Here is a 17,605-nt window from a genome sequence, read left to right as displayed (position 1 = left end):
ATTTAGCTTTAAAGCATCAATAAAATATGCGTATTCCGTGGTTAAATGTTCATGTACAGAACAAAAAGTTTTGATAAGATTCTACTTTCTATTCTACTCTTTAAAAAAAAGAGGATGTAACATTGCTCCATCATGTGTTATATCTCAATGCACTTTGATGCTTTTGGCAGACAGCCCTTTTGGCACAGAAGTATGTTAGGGAGAGTTAGTGCAGTTTTGTTAAGCAAAGTGATATTTATCATCTTAATCTGGGACGACTTTGATGAAATCCAGAATAGGAAGAGTTTTTCAAAATGTTCTTCTTTAAAGCTCTATTCTTGTAGACTCTTTTAGTTTGTTTAGATAGCACCACCTTTTTCCCTCACTCATGGTCCCCAGAGGACGTATCTTCATGTGTTGGAACATTCCCGAAAATCTTCCTCGAGAATTTCTAATCCAGAGTAAAATATCTTGCCAACTATTGGATGAATTGCAGTGACATTATGGTAATACATAGGCTACAATGTTCTCCAGAGGATGTTATCGAATAAGTTTGGAGAGTTTTTCTCCAGTGCCAACATTTAGTTTGATCTAGGGCCATCTTCACATCAATATTTCGGTTTAACCAGTAGTTTGCTTTCTGAGCTAATACTTACAGAGCTAATGTCATTTCTTTGGTTCAGCTGTACTTGCTGATTTGCAAATGTTAGCATGCTAACAGGGTAAACTAAGATTTCTTTTTTTATTATGGTTTATTGCACTTATTGTAGGTCGCTTTGGATACAAATTTAGTAAAGGTAATGTAATACAGTATATACCTGCTAAACAGCAAGCTAAGCATGCAGATATTTAGCTAAAAGTTAAAAGCTATTAGCATTGCTATTAAGTCTTGTTATCTCATGTTTTTTTACACCATTTTGTTTATGTTATGCTGTTAAATTGACTTGCCTTCATCTAACCTTCAAATGACTGCTGATTTGGCAGATTATATTCAGGGTTGGCATAGAATCAGTTTCATGAGGTCACAAATTGTGCTTGTGTTGGTGATGGCTAGCAGTGGCTTCTTGTGCCATCTGTACCAGACAGGATATGTGTGTGTGTGTGTGTGTGTGTGTGTGTGTGTGTGTGTGTGTGTGTGTGTGTGTGTGTGCGTGCGTGCGTGCGTGCGTGCGTGCGTGCGTGCGTGCGTGCGTGCGTGCGTGTGTGTGTTTGTGGTGGGTGTGATTAAGCTGCGTAGCAGAGTTCAGACAGAGGGCTCTTGTTTGTTAAGGCATTGAGTGCCACGTTAACGCTGCCACATGCAAAGAAAAATGACTTACCTGATTTTTCTCCTCTTTTCATTCTAACAGAGGAAAACGCTCAGTGAAGCACAATGGGACCATTCCAAGAATATGAGGTGAGTCTTATCAAAGGTCACTGGAGATTGATGTCTGCATGTTGAGTGATTGCTTTCCAAAGATAAGTGATGTTTTCTATCTCTTGTGCGTCAGGAGGGACATTTTGGCTTTAGAATGTTCCACAATTATAGCTTATTAAGGACTATGGTATCATGTCAAGAGTGTTTTGTTTTTTTTGCACATTATTGAAATTCAACCTTAACTCCCATTCCAATTAAAAAAAAATGTTTTGATCCCACAGTCATTTACTTTACAAAAATGCATTTTATAATATCAGTCTTTACAATCTTTCAAAAATCTTCCTATTACTATTTTCCAGTAGATTGAACCATTTTCTCCAGTTTATAATACCAAAATATTCAATTTTCCTAGTTCTCTGCACGCCAAAATAACAATGCATTAAATTCAATGCTAATCATTGTTATATCTAAGACTGATAAATCCCCCTAGCGTTCAGTATACAAAAAATAAATAGTTCAAATGTTATTGGTTTTTATCCCAAAAAAAATTAACAAAGTTAGTCAAGAGTCAAGAATATTACATTTCTTTGAACAGGAAAAGAAGTCACCGGAGAAAGGAAGTCCCCGCAGCCGCATCCCTCGTCTGGTCCTCCATCCCTTCCCATCAAAGGACAAAGGCTCGCCTCTGTCTGACTCTCCATTATCAGAGGAGGAGGGGAAGGAGGGGTACGTCAGCTCGGACCACTCCAAGCGCACCATCAGCACCACCAGCTTCTGCTCTGGTAAGATATACAGCTCCAAACAAAGCCTCAGATACAGATCCATGATATCAAGGTGCACGATTGTATTGCAGTGCTCATGGTTAGTTTTTGAAAACCCACATTCCTTAATTGGTCTTGGTTGAATGAAGATTTTTTTATTTTTTGCAGTTTGCAAAAGGTTAAAAAGTAACTCAAGCTTTCAGATAAATAAAATAAGTGTTTTCCCTTTAAAAAGTGAGTTAATAAAGAACCATTGTAAAGTATATTCCTTGAGTAAATGCAGTTAGGGCCTTTCCTCCACTGGATTAAAAGGAGTTAATTTGATGCAGATTATTCTACTTTTTTCTTAAGCATGCTACATTTTAAAACTTCAAACAAAAAATGCAATTATTTTTATTTTATTTTCACCTAAATTGGCCTCTTTAACAAACAGCAACCAAAAGAAATCTCTGAAAACAAGATCCCTGGGGACTGACATGCAAAGGGCCCCCGAACTTGCCCCCACACTTGCTACGTAAGGGCAAGAGCCACAGTATAAATAAACGTTTTAGCCCTCATGTTTCATGTCCTTGCATGTGTCTTTGTGGTAAAATTCTCTACATTTGTTGTTATTTTGGGTCTAGTTGGGGTACATTTTGTTGTCTTTTTGGTTATATTGACACTCTTTGTAGTTTTGTTGTGTCTCTCTGTGGTTATTTATAGTCATGTTGTGTCTCTGGGATCATGTTGTGTCTCTGTGTTAAATGTGTGTCTTGTGTGTTTTTCTCTGTCTCTCTATTGTTGTTGTATGTCTTGTTTGGGTCATTACATGTCACTCTGGTAGTTTGTCTGTCTTTTTGGTAGTTGTGCATCTTTCTGTGGTATATTTATGTCTATTTATGATTTCCCAACAATTGCTGTTAGCAGTAACTTCCAACAGAGGCTCTGGCCCAGGGGCCCATTATCCATCCATACCTGTGTTTATGTACACGTTGTGTAGTAGGTACATTGTGTAATCCAGAAAACAAACACTTCACAACTTCCCACTTTCTGAAAGTGGTTGTAAAGCAGTCTCGCTATCAGTCTCATATCACGTAGTCTGACCCTTGAGCTCTCATTGACTGTCCGCTGCCCCGCACTTCATGTTCTCGGCTATTACTGTCTGTGTGTCTACAATAGATGACACCGGCTGCCCCACTAGTCAGTCTGTGTCCCCCTCCAAAACCCCGCCAGGCTCAGAGCAGAGTGCCCACGGCTCGCCCGTACTCCCGGAGCGCAAGACCAAAGTGAAGAGGGTGAGGGTGATGGCCGAGTGGAGCGGAGAACCCCGGAGCGGCCCTCGGCACAAGAGGGAGCTGAGGTCGGCCATGAAAGCCAGAGGTAAAGGACAAAGCACAAGCAAAGATACAAATATATATATGTTTAAGCTTTAGTTTTGTTGTTGCAGTTTTGTATGTTAAAAAAGGATAAACAAGGTTAGAAATGTTATCCTGCTCTTAGATCTGTGAGAATAAGATAATAATCAAATATATGTGACTAGATTCTAGAGCATCTTTTTATTCTTCTTGTGCACAGATTTGTGTGCAGCACAACTTATATGCTTCTGCATGCCTGTGGTTCCCCTAAGATGAAAGTGCAATAACTGTGTATTTGTCACATGTCAGTTAGCAGATGTAACATTAAACAAACATTTGTTGGCAGGCAGCTGCTTTTCTGAAAGGGGAAATAATATCTTCAGACATAACAGTAGATTTGGATGTACTGAACAATTTGGAGAGTCTGAGCTATGTTGCTTCCATAACATGTCTTATTTCAGACTAGTGGAAATAAACATCCAAAATACATATTTAGGTGTTTATTTTACTAACTTTTTTTGTTTGTATCTGTAGAATTCTCTCAAATTCCTCAAAATTGACAAGTTAAAAAAAAGCTAAACGTTTTTTACCCTTTTCCACCTGTAGTGTCTTGTATGTTATCTGACAATATGCATATTTAAAGGCAGTTAGAAGAGGGCAGTCGAAGCATTAAATAACTTTTTTTTTTCTCATACTCACATACTCAGATACAGTATACCCACTTCAGTACTTTGCATTTTCCAATTTCATACCTTTTTTTTATAATCTACAATTTGGTCATTTATACTGAGTTTTTTTTTAAATATATGATTCATATTGTGATTTAATGAACATTTTATATTTAAAAAAATGGCAGAAACTGATCATTTGTATTGATGTTGACCACATTTTGGATTTACCGAGTATTAAAAACAGATATTACAAATCCCTCTGTAAAATAATTTGACCCAAAAATGTCGACCAAAATTAAGCACGGTGATGCAAGTTAACACATATTTTACTAAATATTGCTAAATATTGCTTCACTTTTACATGTAAACATAAAAAAGCATTTAATACAAATATGAAGTGTCTTAATGTAAATAATCAACTGAGGGAGTTTCATGTGGATATATGTTACTATTCCTCCTCCTTGAACCTGTGGTGTATCCCTTTAAGAGAGAAAAAACTGTTTACTCACGAGTCAACGTGAGGAAGAGAGCTGATTGGTTGAGGAGATGGTTGGGTGCTTATCAAATTAGTGTGATTAGCAGCAGGTTAGTCCACTGAGGGACCGAGCACAGACATCAGTATACCCACATATGACACAGGTGTAGGATCACTGAGTTTTAAGATATTTGTTAGTCACAGGAATCACTGAACACAGGAATATGGTTTTGTTTGAAGGGAAAAGATGCTTCTCAGGTACCTCTTTAAATCTGGTCTTTTATCATTTCCGCACAACTTTAAGTGACCCTTTTTTCCTGATTGACCATTAAGTTGGAGAGTTAGATATTCAGTATTGTGGTGAGGAATCTACAGTGTCTGTCTTATGACAATTGGGGAGACTGTGTTTGGTGCAATGACTGGTTGTTATTAGCAAATTCTGGAGTATTCATGGCATTTGTAATCACATGAGGTGTCTTATCTGTATATATAGTTATCTGTATGTCATCTTGAAACTCATTAGTCTAATAAAGGGGTGTAGATAATGGGGAGTAGCCAATCCAAAAGCTATATGTTTCTTTGCATGATCAATTTGGAGATCTAGGGCTATTTTGCTACGCTTGATTGTTAGAACTGTTAGTTTGTTCAAAGAAAATTCAGCTATGTTTTTGATTGGACATATGCAAATGACTCCTAAGCTTATTGACTCTTATTTCTGTGCTGGAAATGTAAGCAAATTAGCAGATTTTATGAAATAATAACTCTTGATTACTTATTTAAAGAAAATGTAATATGAAAAATAATATTCTTATTGAAAGTTACCCAATGGGAAAGTTACATGTGCAAATCTTATTTTTCTCACCCTATTTACCTTTACTGTCTCTCCTAAAGAAGGGAAATTGCCCCATATGGCCTTTCAAAATTGGATGATTTGGCTTTAAGTGCTAAAATGCTGCTCCTTCTCCCTGCAGGAAGTGAGGCAGACTTCAGCTCCTCCAGCAGCACAGGCAGCCTGAAGAACAGAGAGGGCCTCGCCTCAAAGTCAGCTGGAAAGAGAGCTCCAACACGCAGGTATGAGGTTCAGACATCTGTTAGCAGTGTCTGCTGGGGTCACTTTGAAACTAAGGGAGCTCTATCTTTACTAAACAACCAACATTCTCAACATCTTTTCCAATTAACAAGTCAATGATTTATGCTCTCTTATCAAGCCGTGGCAGCTACATCAGACCGCTCCCGGTGTTCAAACCAGCCGGGAGCCCCACAGCCAACCGCGACTCAGAGCTGTATGCCCCCTACAGGACGCCCCCCAGAGCTGTCTCCTCCACCACCACCACCACCACAAGCAGCAGCTGCAACTCCAGCCCCACCTCCAGGTACCAACACAGCTTTCTACGGAGCCCTGGGGGGTTCATAGAGAGAAAAATAAATAAAACGAGGCCACGTTTTGTTAATTTGTGTGCACGAGATGTAATTCGTGGCCTCAATTTAAATAAAACGAGGCACTTATTAATTAGTGCGCACGATAACTTTCTCGTTCGCACAAGATACTTTTGTTATGGTTAGACACATCGAACTGCCCGATTATTACGCCATATTATTAGTGTTATGAAGAAGATGTCTGGTCGCCAGGGCATTTGTGTATGTGTGGGCATTTGTTTTCAGAAGACATTATGATAGTGGCGTTCGTTCCGGTGCACTCCGACAGCATTTAGCACTAGCCTACATCGAGATTAAGATTAAACGAACTCTTTTCACTTGGTGTGTGTGTGTGTGTGTGTGTGTGTGTGTGTGTGTGTGTGTGTGTGTGTGTGTGTGTGTGTGTGTGTGTGTGTGTGTGTGTGTGTGTGTGTGTGTGTGTGTGTGTGTGTGTGTGTGTGTGTGTGTGTGTGTGTGTGTGTGTGTGTGTGTGTGTGTGTGTGTGTGTGTGTGTGTGTGTGTGTGTGTGTGTGTGTGTGTGTGTGTGTGTGTGTGTGTGTGTGTGTGTGTGTGTGTCGTCTTTTGCAGCCGTGTTGGATTATAGTGGTCATGGTTTGGCTGCGGTTTGGATTAATGGGGATTTATTATAGCAAAAGTCTGAATATGGTAACCAGACAGTGACCCTTCTACAGACTCGAAACAGGATTAGAGTGAATGTACCTCGGTTCTGCCTGTGGAGGGAACAGGGTCATAAATATTTCAGTATTGATGTGTGAACTGAATAGCCCGGCGCTCAAAAGTGTTTGGGACCACCATGGATTTTCTGACATGGTGCTCCAGGCTCTGTATTACTTGGAAGGTTTACCTCTAAGGCTTGTTATATTTGTTGGCAGCTAAATCCTGCATATGCTTTGACCTAAAAATCATCTCTCAGCGGTATAAACGACAAACCTACAGCTTTTGTTTTTTTTAATGCAGAAGCAGAATCTACCCTCTTTATCTCATTTCCAGCTTCTATAAATGCATCATCTCAGGACACCTGGCTGTCAGCTTTCCTCCATGTGACATGTTTTCCTCTTGCATGCTAGCTTCTCCTGGGCTGTTTCTATTTCTGGCTGGGATGCAGAGCGCTTGCATGAAAGCCTCAAGTATCCCAGGTTGCTAGGATATTGTGCCAGTGGAAGAGAGGGGCTTACATGCTGCTTTGCATATTGTCCAAATCTACCCACTCACCCTCCACCAAAAAAAACAACAAACCCTTTTATCAGCTCTCTTCAATACAACACATAGGACATGCAAAGGCCATTTGAGCGATAATGCAATTAGCTTCTAGATTAAGTGTTTTTCTAGTAAGGTGATTTATTTCCTTGCTGACTGTGCTCGTATTTAGGTAAACCTTTTTTTTTTTTTTTATAGTTTACATGCCAGTAATCCTGTGTCAGACAATAATTCCAGGCTTCAGAGAGCGTCTGCCCTGGCAGCACTCTCTCAGCTAGTGAAATTACTGTATGCAGGTAGCCATTTGACTTTTAAGAGGCAAATTGGTTAGTTTTCTGCTGTTGCTTCAAAATGCCTAGTTGAAAGCTGATGGATAATGTTGGTTCTAAAAGGGCAAATTTGGCCTTTTTAAAGGCTACATGTTCTGCTTAACTTCCGATTCGCGAATCTGTTTTAGGTTTCTACTAGAATTAGCTTTAATATTTTTAAAAAACCACTTTATTTTGACCTGTCGGGATATTCCCTTTTTTTATTTTTCTGTCAAACGCTCAATTTTAATGCCTGTTTCTTTAAGCTGGCCACTTGTAAAAATCCCATGATTGGCTAACAAGATAAATATGGTGCATCTTTGAAAAAGTACTTCTCAAGCCATGGCTGAATTCACTTGGATGTGACGCAGTATATTCTAATTGGCCTATTACATTGGCCAGTACATGTAACATAAAAGGGGCCCCACATCTGAAGGGCTTGTTTAATTCCCATGTTTTCTAAACTAGGAAGCCCACAAAAACTAACTGGGTTGTCATTTTCATGTGTTCTTGTTTCTGGGTTGGTGGACAAAATTAGTGTCCTCTTTAACCAATAAAATCATCTCTCCAACCAGCAGAAGAGCGATCCTGGGACGCTACCACTCCTGTGGAGACAATCATGGCATCAAACCCCCGAACCCAGAGCAGTATCTCACCCCTCTACAGCAGAAGGAAGTGGCCATCAGACACCTGAAGACCAGACTGTTGGAGTCTGAGACCAGAGTCCGAGACAGGTTGGTTCAGATTTAGCCGAACAGAAGCTCCAGTCGTTTAGCATTACTGTTAACGGTTGAAAGAGGAAAAGCAACCGGCTCTTTTTAAAAGCTCACTAAAACTTCAAAATGATGTTGTACAATTTAGGTTTTGCGTTAGTTTATTAAATGATGTGAGCTTTTGAGGTTCTGTCCAATCAGGTTTTGTGTGGCAAGGTTTTTTAGCATACACTAGCATGCTAGTCGGCTAATAAAAACATTTAAAAAATAATGAATTAAACTGCTTAAGAACAAACACTTTCTTGACAAATCCTATAAATATCCTTTGACCTACTTCAACCAAACAGTCTACATCTCCCTGCTGCTTGTATGATTTTGCTAAGCTAACTGGCAACTGGCTAAAGCTTTATGTTATAAGTGATATCGATCTTTTCATCTAACTCTTGTTAGAAAGTTATTTTATATATTTTTCTAAATTTCGAGCTATTCCTTAACTCAATACATTTTCTTACCTCTTTATTAGAGAGACGGAGGTGCAGGAGCTCAATGCACAGCTTGGCAGAATGAGGGAAGACTGGATTGAAGAGGAATGTCACAGGGTGGAGGCTCAGCTGTCCCTCAAAGAGGCTCGCAAAGAGATCAAGCAGCTGCGTCAGGTGGTGGAAACGATGAAGAGCAGCCTGATGGAGAAGGACAAGGGCATACAGAAGTATTTCATCGACATCAACATCCAAAACAGGAAGTTGGAGTCCCTGCTGCAGAGCATGGAGATGGCCCAGAGCGGCACCAACCTCCAAGACGAAAACAGCTTGGACTTCATCTGTGACATCCCCGATAACGACGAGAAGAAGATGATGGGGGAGGAAGAGGGTGGGATGGAGATGGGAACACAAGGGGCGGAGGCCATGGCTGACAGTGGGCTGTTGGTGAATGATGAGATGGCCAACAGAGCAGACATTTTGGAGCAGATCTTCATGTCCACTGCGGTGGATTTTAGTCAGTTGGGTGTAGGGGCTGAGTCTGGGCCTGGGGTGTCTGCGCTGACAGAAGATGGACAGTTTATTGATGAATCTACTGAACCAGCTCTACCAAACACAGTTTCCACCACCATCGCCATCCCCTCAAGCACAACTTCCCTGCACAACACGGAAGATAAAGAAACCCAGACCGACTTATCGCCCACATCTCCAGACCTGCAAACTCTGCTCCTCCAGCTGCTCCATTTCCACGGGGTAACAGTGGGGAAAACGGCTCTGATGGCCTCCAGCAATCTGATGGCTCTCCCATACCTGCCCACACCCACTCCCACAACCCCTGAAATCACCAAATTAACACCTGCCCCACCTAACATGCCCACTCCTGCTCCCCCAGAGAGTCCAGACCCCTCCACAGATTCCGGCATGTGCTGCTCAGAACCCAAAGAGAGCCGTCGGTTCATGGAGGAGCTGGATTTCAGTGTCTGCGAGGAGGAACCTTCTCTGTCATCGGGGCTGGATGTGGTCGGAAAGCGGTACTGGAGCAACAGCTTCCTGGTGGATCTGGTGGCAGTTGCAGCCCCGGTGCTCCCGACGGTGGCCTGGCTGTACTCGCGGCATGGTGTGGATGGAAGCGCTCCAGTGTATAACATAGCTGCTTTCATCAGAGGCTGTTACATCATGGGATTGCACTCTCTTCGTCACGTCCCTCACAGGCCCGATGCGTAAAGGCTAACACCCCCTTCCGCATGTACACGCCTAATCTTGAACTAAAAGCACTTGAGCATCTTTTTTTGAGAGATTTGTTGCGTTTTTTTGTTGAACACTTGATTATCAATGCATTAATTTTGGGTTCCAACACTTGTTACTTTGCACTGTACAGTTACCATGATGGTGACGTGAAAGGGATTATTTATAAAGGGGGTTATTTATTTATATATTTATTTTATCATTAATATGTATAAGCTGATCATCTGGGTAGATGGTTGTGTTGTCGTCCTTTGGTGTCCCTATAGTTGTCCTTGTGTTTGGAAAGAAATGGAAAATGGTTATTTATGTTGGGATGAGGTGAATGATACAGGAGGTGAAATTAAATGTTTGGGTTTGAAAAGTCCACAATTTTGTTATTGTTCGAAAGAGATACATTCAGCCAAAGCTTTAACGTGAGTTCACTGTAAGTGTTTTGTGAAGAAGTATATATTTTGTTTCCCTCCTTGGGAGTAGAGCTTTATTCTGTACAGCCTTGTGTATTGTTCATATAACTAAGTTAATGCTTCAAAGCAACTGACACTTATTAATGTGCCTGAGCTATGTGCAATACTGGTGGTTTACATAAAATGTCCTTGTATCTTTAATATTAAAGCATGATAAAATCTCGCCACGTGTTGGGATTTCTTTTTTGTGGAACATGGGCAATGGGGATGACTGAACAATTGTTGACTTATGTAAGACTTATGTAAAGGCTAGTTAGGAACTGCAAGTTTCTTCATGTGCACAACATACATTTATGAAAGTCTGAAGCAATGTGCAACCAAGCAGTGTTCTCATGACAGCTTGTGTTACGTAAAAGCTTTCTCGGCTTGCACTTCCAGACGTCCCTTGGGTGGTGGCGCTGACAATATAGAGTGCATTAGATCCACTTCTCTGAGAAGCTGTAAAATTACAGTTGTGTCCTTACACTATTAAAATCTGGTTCTGGGCCAGAGCAAATGTGCACTTGCAAAACACTAATGCTTTCTTTAGTCACTGGAAATAAAAATAAAAAGCTGATTAAGTCCAAATGAGCTAACACTTGGCGCCTTTGCCATCCATTTCCCGGTTCCACTCTGCCATATGTCGATGTGTTTGAAGTTGCGTAAGCATGACCTCTTGGTTCACAAGGCAAAATAGTGACTCATCAGATGCTGTAATCTCCACACTAGTTTGTGAATTAAAATAAATTAGAAGTGCTTCGAATACGGTAGTCCAATATAATCTGGACTACTTTCAAGACAATTCATCCATATTGCTTGTTCTCGTTTTGAAGAACTGTGTGCCTTTCCTCTCCCTAAAAGTGGGTCAGTCTGAGTTTGGCCAGCCGGCAGTGTCCCCTGACAGATGGGAGTGACATTGTGATGGAGGGCAAAGCAGTGACGACAACGGTCTGTGAATCTAGTTAAAGGCCACCAGCTTTTAACATACAACCATAACATTCCCCAGTTGCTTACTCACATTAACATATGATGGCAAATGAGGCCTCATATTATTATATACTGTGCAACAGCATTCCACTATAGTTCTTGAAATCTTTAATCACCTTATTATTTCAACCAAAGGTTTGCCGTCTAATAACTTCAGCCTACTTTCAGCTACAGAAACCATTCAAATATCAAAAATATTCAGCCTTTTCAGCACATGGTGGTTCAAAATATTTGAAACTTTTTGAAATATTCAGCTTTTAAACTCTTTTTTTAACATGTAACTAAATGGGAGGAACCTTCAAATCCTCTTTTACCTACACGGTGCGCCAAATGCTACTCCTTCCACATACTTTCAGCTAGAGATTTAATTCCAACTTTAAAATGATTTTTAATGATAAAAGACATTCAACTATTAAAATATTATTCAGATTTTTGATATCTTTTACACTTTGAGATATTTAACTTAGTTTGGAGCTTGGTAAAGAGGCATTCTTCAGATTTTAACATTAGTGTGTATTGCGCAGCTCGTTAAGGCTTAGAGTGCGATGTCACACCTAGAGTGGAGGAGAGCTTGAAATTTGCCTTACATTTTTTTTTAAAAACTGCAATAACTCCAAAACCCTACACTCCTGGGACATAATTTTATGCTTGAAAACATCAGAAATTAAAAAAACAATTAAACAAAATGCCTCTTGAGGGCGTGAAGTGACAAAAACGTTCAACATGTCTCCATTAAGGCCCATTGTAAATACAGCCTGATCTATCCTCAGAGCAGCAGCTGCAGACCTTTAGTAAATCTGCCAAAGATGCCACATTATTGACCCGAAAGCGCACAAAAACCAAGCAGCTACCGTTTTTAAACTATAGTTAGAAATGTAAGAGGTTTATTTCTCATTCAGAACAATGGAAAGGCTCTCCTTTCACTGCACATCTCCATGGAAACCTTTGATCTCTGGGCTCACGTACACAGCTGTTTGATAACGTCGTCACCATGGTAACCTTTGATCTCTGGGCTTACACACACAGGTGTTTTCAGTCACCTCAAACACAAACAAACAAACTGGAGTTTAAAGACTGTCTCAGCCTATTATTTTCTGTCTGATGGAGACTTCATACTGACTTCAACATGTTCCAAATATTTTATACATTATTGGTGACGTTTGGTTTTGGTTCAAAAGTTTGCAGTTAAAATATTCTGATGCTTTTCAAAGCGTTTTTAATTTTTTTTCTCTTAATACACATTAATTCACTACTACTTACATTTAATCTTAACTCCTTCAGCCTACTCTCAGCTATAAACCATTCAACTGTTAACTTATTCAGCTATTTCAGGACATTGAGGCTATACATTTTGTTGTTTATACCTTTTTTTAAACCTTTTCTTTTGAATATTAAGCTTCTTCACTATTTTTCCTACTCTTCCAGTTTAACATTTCACCTTCAAGTTTTCAACAAAGTAATTGCAATGCATTTGAGCTGTAACAATTTGATTCAAATCATTTCACTTTTCTGCATTTCTCCGCCAAGTTCAGTAACACACTTACTTGGTTTTTGTAGCTAAAAGCAGCTACAGAAACCATTCAACTAATACAATATTCATATACTTCAGCTAAATTCAGCAACAAATGTACACAGTTTACACCATTCACACAAATTTTCAGCAGGAAATGCATTTTTTAGTTGCTCCTAACCTAACGCTGCTAATTTATACTTATAAATTCAGACTCTAAATATAACAATGTTTATTATGCTGTACACTTGGGATAAGGAATGATCCCTTACCCCAAGTGAAGATGTTCCAAGTATTTCAAGGTCTTGTTCTAGAGTGAGGCCTCAATGGACCGTGAGATGGGCCGAATAATCTATGAGTGGAAACGGTAATGCAGTCGCTCTACCGCACCGTTGTGACAAAGAGAGAGCTAAGGGAAAAGGTGAGAAGTTCAGTCATCCGGGAGGTAATCGGAATAGAACCGCTGCTCTTTTACATATAAAGGAACCAGTTGAGGTGGTCCAGGCACCTCTTCCCTAGCGAGGAGTCCCAAGCATGTCCAACTGGGAGGTGACCAAGGGACAGACCCTTGGAGGGATTATATCTCCACTGTAGCATGGGAGCGCCTTGGAAAGCCTTGGAATCTTCGGAAACCCTCTGTAGGAACTGCTCCCCCCTCGACCCTACCCCGGATAAGCTGTAGAAGATGGATGGATGTAATGATGGGACAAAAAATTATTTGATTTGAAAAGTCCATATTCATCCCATCGCCATTTCCAGACATGTGCTTTTTATATACATTTATCATTTCCAGAACAGGAACATAAAGCCAGCCATATCGTGTCAACGGTTTTTCTCCAAAAATACATTTGGATTCTTCTTTGCAAACACGAAATCCACAAAGTCTTTGAGATTTTTTTGATTGCAAATGGAGTGGACCATTTTCCATAGCCCTGGAGCCAGGACACAGGCAATGCTAACACAAAGACCAAACCCATTTCATTCGGCATAACAAAATAATCATGTAATATCTTGTATTTCTGAAACAAAACAACACATAGTGTTGAAAAAGCAGACCCCCATGCAGACCACCATCTTCTTTCAATGAAAAAGTGCATTTCTTAAGACAATACAAAATAACAAAGATAGTTTGCTGAATTCCCTTATAATTAAAAAACTGCTTAATTCAAACTTTTAATGGGACAGTTCCACCTAAAATCCAAAGTATAAATTTGTCCAGTTAACTTTAGAGCTTTTTTTTATCATAATATTTAAGAGAACATCTGTAGGTCTATGGTCTTCTTGGGGCACCTTTTCCTTGATAATTCATCACTAATTGGCAGATTTACATTTTGACAGAATCCGTACCTCCGAGTGTATTTAGTATACAAATGTGTCCACCCAAGTCTTTTATCAAGCATCAGAGACCAGGGACATAATGTATCATGTCCGCACTTTTTACTACCATTTATAAAAAGGTCTTTCAATGTTTCCATGACAACAGCACACTGGCTGGTAATGTGAATATATCAATGCATAAAAAGGGTGTTCAGTCAACAGTGAGACTTATATTTTCCGATGAGAAAACAAGCAAGAATTTATTATTTTAATCTTAGGCCAAAGTAACCGGTCTGAGATTACACTGTGATGGCAACAGCGACTGTGCAGTGAGGATATCCAGTTTAAGAGCAAAGTAACATTCACACCCCCTGAAAAAATAACAAAGCATTGCAGTGATCACTGGAAATGTTCCGTCGAGATCAAAAACCAACAAACAAAGGGAAATGTGGCAGATCAGTAGCCATGAGATTACCATAGGAACCCACAGCTGACATTAAAGTTGGGCTATATTTTAGTCTATGGTCAATTATTCTTATTCATACTGAAAACCTTAATTTTATTGCAGATGTCCAGTGTACTCAGGGACGTACAGCACAAGGTGAGATATCAAGCAACATTCATTAGAAACAAAAAAATCAGACAAAGAAAGACATAAATATAAAAACACAATGATCAAGCAAACCATGAGCAGTCACCGGTGTTCAGTGATGCTTAAAATTAATGACACTCCTTTGTCCTTTTGAGGTTATAAATAAGACAAAAGAATGGGAAGTGTACTCCCCGTTTGAGTTTCAAAAAGGTAGTACAGATACCTGTTTATTTACAAATGTTCCTTGAGAAAAAAAAAGCATTTTTCTACACTACCCGACAGATTTATCCAGAATCTAAATGGTACCTTCTAAAGCTGTATCTAACATTTAACCTAGGATGAACTGGGATGTATAAATACAGCTTTCCCTTAAATGACCTTGGCCACATGAAAACACCAGGTGTGTTTTCTGCCCTCGAGAATGATGTGTTTTACACTGCTGCGACAGGGAAACAGACTAAAATGGCTGCTGGTGGAGACGGGGTGGAGGACAGTTTTCTAAGTAGGGATGTAATCCTGGTCGGTATGATGACTTTAAAGACAGAGTGACGATTGATTCATTGTCTTTGTTCCACGCCCCCTCCCTTTCCCTTTCTGGCTCAAAATTGAGCAAAATTCTAAAATGTTACGAGAGCTTGACGGCAATCTTCTGGTCCTTCTTAATCATCCTCTGAGCGTCTTTCTCCAACTTCTTCCTCTGCTGCTCCATGGTCCGCTTTTCCCTCTCAGCCATCTTCTGTTGTCTTTTAAATAAAAAGGAAAAACAGCAATGTCATTACTGCGCACATCAAAAGAAGCTAGGTCAGCAGGGAAAACTAAATCCTGGTTCCTGCTCTTGGGTTTTAAAAAGGGGAAAAAAGGAATACACTGCCACTTGCTGGCCAATGTGTGGAACTACATCACCCGAGTAAATAAATGAATTTTAATACTGCTATTTTATATGATAAAATATGTAATAATGTGTTAATTGCTGTAAGGTTGCAGCTGCAGCCTTTTTAAAAAATATATACTGCTGGGTGGCTTCAGAATTTCCGCAAAAGACATCTATAATTATTCATGCTAAATTATTTTACAAATAACCAAAAAATACAAACCAAAAAGAAAGGTGTGAATAAATCATGTAATGGTGCGAGAGTTAGTGAGCATTTTTGAAATCGTACCTAAGCACCTCCTCCGCCTCCCAGGCAGCGTTGGACTCGTCCTCCCAGGCGTTTGCGTTCTCCTGCCAGTTGTCCATTTCTCCCAGTTCAGCCTGCACAAAGGGAGAGTTCACAATTATATCCACGCAACCACAAACCAATACCTCTTAACTAGAAATGTATTCTGGATTTCAATGTCCTAGTTTAGTTATTTACCCTTTAACAAGTTGCTTTGGGTTTGTTGTTTTTTGCTTGTCACATTTTACTCACTGCAATATACAAGTCCTGCACTCTATGGAAACGGCACAATAATGGCTATGGATCCAGCTACCATAACAACATACTGAGGCTTGCCAACAACTTCGCTTCTGACCCCAACCATGTCCTGATCAGTGAATATAAATTGTTAACATTAATTGGGAGATACAGAGTCGCACCTTTTAAAAAGCTTAGACGGTATCTTTTTTTGTGCACCGTCAATCCTAAAATCAAATAGAGTTTAAATCCAAATTAAACGGTATGCTGAAGCGTGGTGAACATATTGTTATCGAACATAATTTAACATTTCTGGAAATCTTTTTTTTTTTATGTGTATGTCTGTCCTAGGGAAAAACTTTTTTTTTTAGGTATTTCCACAATATTACACAGATATAATTCCACAAATAAAAAAACCCAAGTGAAATTACTTAAATCATGCAATACATTTCAAACTATTTACATTTCTACAATGTTTCTTGTTCCCTCCTCTGCTGTGTACACAAGCTGCAGTTCAGTCCAAGTTTCACATGTTGCTTTTAGACGAGTCCCTCATGGCTTCCCTGGTGAGTAGCATGACATTTGAAAGAGATTTTGATGAATGTTCCTTATGTTCAGCTAAGATTTGCTAAGCTTAGATATTAGAATCTATTATTCTGTTTCTGATAAATGGTGGAAATTAACTTTAAAGATCTCCTATCATGCTATTTTTAGGCATATATTATGGGTCTCAGATATATAAAAATATATTTAAAAAATGTCTATGATGTGTTTTGCTCAAAATACCAAACAGATGATCCCTCACATCCCTCTATTCCAGCCCTGTTAGAGAATTGCTGATCTGGGTCCTTAGCTTGAAAAAAAAAAAAGAGGAGGGGGAGCTTGTGCCTGTGCAGAATGATACGAGATACTCAGCTAAATGCTGCCGTGATGAAACGTCATGTCATGTTCCAAACCACATCAAGGATTATTTCTGAAACAGTATGGAGCTAAAATGCTTTTTTTCGCGCGGGTTTACCACAAGGTGAGTTCCTTTTTTTATTTCCTGCTTTTGTACATATATACATGTGTTTCCCATACATTGATTTATTTGTGGCGGGCCACCACAATTAAATATCGTCCGCCACAAATGGATCACAAAAAAAACCTTTTTTTTTTTAAAAAGTGTAATCTTTTTTTTATTTTGGTGGTCTAATGGATAGTGAGGTGGGCTGATGAATGTTGCAAGTCTAAATCCCACCTGGAACACCGCTACTAGTGTGCCCTTGAGTAAGGCACTTAGCCCTCAGTTACTCCAGGGAGAATGTCCCTGTAATTGGTCAATGTAAGTCACTTTGGAATAAGGTGTCGGCTAAATGCCCAAATTGTAAATGATATTTTTGGGAGAATAAACTCCACAGATCTTC

The 17,605-nt window shown here is 39.6% G+C and overlaps 2 protein-coding genes across 5 annotated transcripts; one reads left to right on the top strand and one right to left on the bottom strand.

Moving 5' to 3' along the window:
- Nucleotides 1-1,227: 1,227 nt before the first annotated feature.
- Nucleotides 1,228-10,583, top strand: sybu (syntabulin (syntaxin-interacting)). Of its 4 annotated transcripts, none has more exons than XM_079695231.1 (7): nucleotides 1,228-1,375; nucleotides 1,932-2,118; nucleotides 3,310-3,456; nucleotides 5,549-5,648; nucleotides 5,786-5,950; nucleotides 8,095-8,253; nucleotides 8,756-10,583. In XM_079695231.1, exons 1-7 carry the CDS (start codon nucleotides 1,352-1,354, stop codon nucleotides 9,933-9,935), a joined length of 1,962 nt encoding a protein of 653 aa, XP_079551357.1. In that variant the 5' UTR covers nucleotides 1,228-1,351; the 3' UTR covers nucleotides 9,936-10,583. The 4 variants fall into 4 exon arrangements, with proteins under 4 accessions (XP_079551357.1, XP_079551356.1, XP_079551355.1 ...); XM_079695230.1 differs by having other exon boundaries at nucleotides 3,256-3,456; nucleotides 8,098-8,253; XM_079695229.1 differs by having other exon boundaries at nucleotides 3,256-3,456.
- Nucleotides 10,584-14,454: 3,871 nt separating this feature from the next.
- On the bottom strand, nucleotides 14,455-16,057 carry LOC307027043 (uncharacterized protein; the record flags this gene model as incomplete). The annotated part of the gene is made up of 2 exons (XM_079695228.1): nucleotides 14,455-15,548; nucleotides 15,966-16,057. Coding segments are annotated over 2 exons (210 nt in total), but the record flags the coding sequence as incomplete, so codon positions are not given.
- Between the last annotated feature and the right edge of the window lie 1,548 nt (nucleotides 16,058-17,605).

The sequence above is a fragment of the Notothenia rossii genome (genome assembly GCF_949606895.1).
Source record: "Notothenia rossii genome assembly, contig: scaffold_503, whole genome shotgun sequence".
Lineage (NCBI taxonomy): Eukaryota > Metazoa > Chordata > Actinopteri > Perciformes > Nototheniidae > Notothenia > Notothenia rossii.
Note: the sequence above shows the minus strand (reverse complement) of the source record. Positions and strands in the feature narration are given on the sequence as shown.

Bases quoted from the DNA above. Each gene is read 5' to 3' on its own strand.
- sybu (XM_079695229.1), top strand. From the start codon at position 1,352: ATGGGACCATTCCAAGAATATGAG. The intron at 3,457-5,548 runs GTAAAGGACAAA...TTCTCCCTGCAG, and splicing joins GTCGGCCATGAAAGCCAGAG to GAAGTGAGGCAGACTTCAGC. The intron at 5,649-5,785 runs GTATGAGGTTCA...TCTCTTATCAAG, and splicing joins AAGAGAGCTCCAACACGCAG to CCGTGGCAGCTACATCAGAC.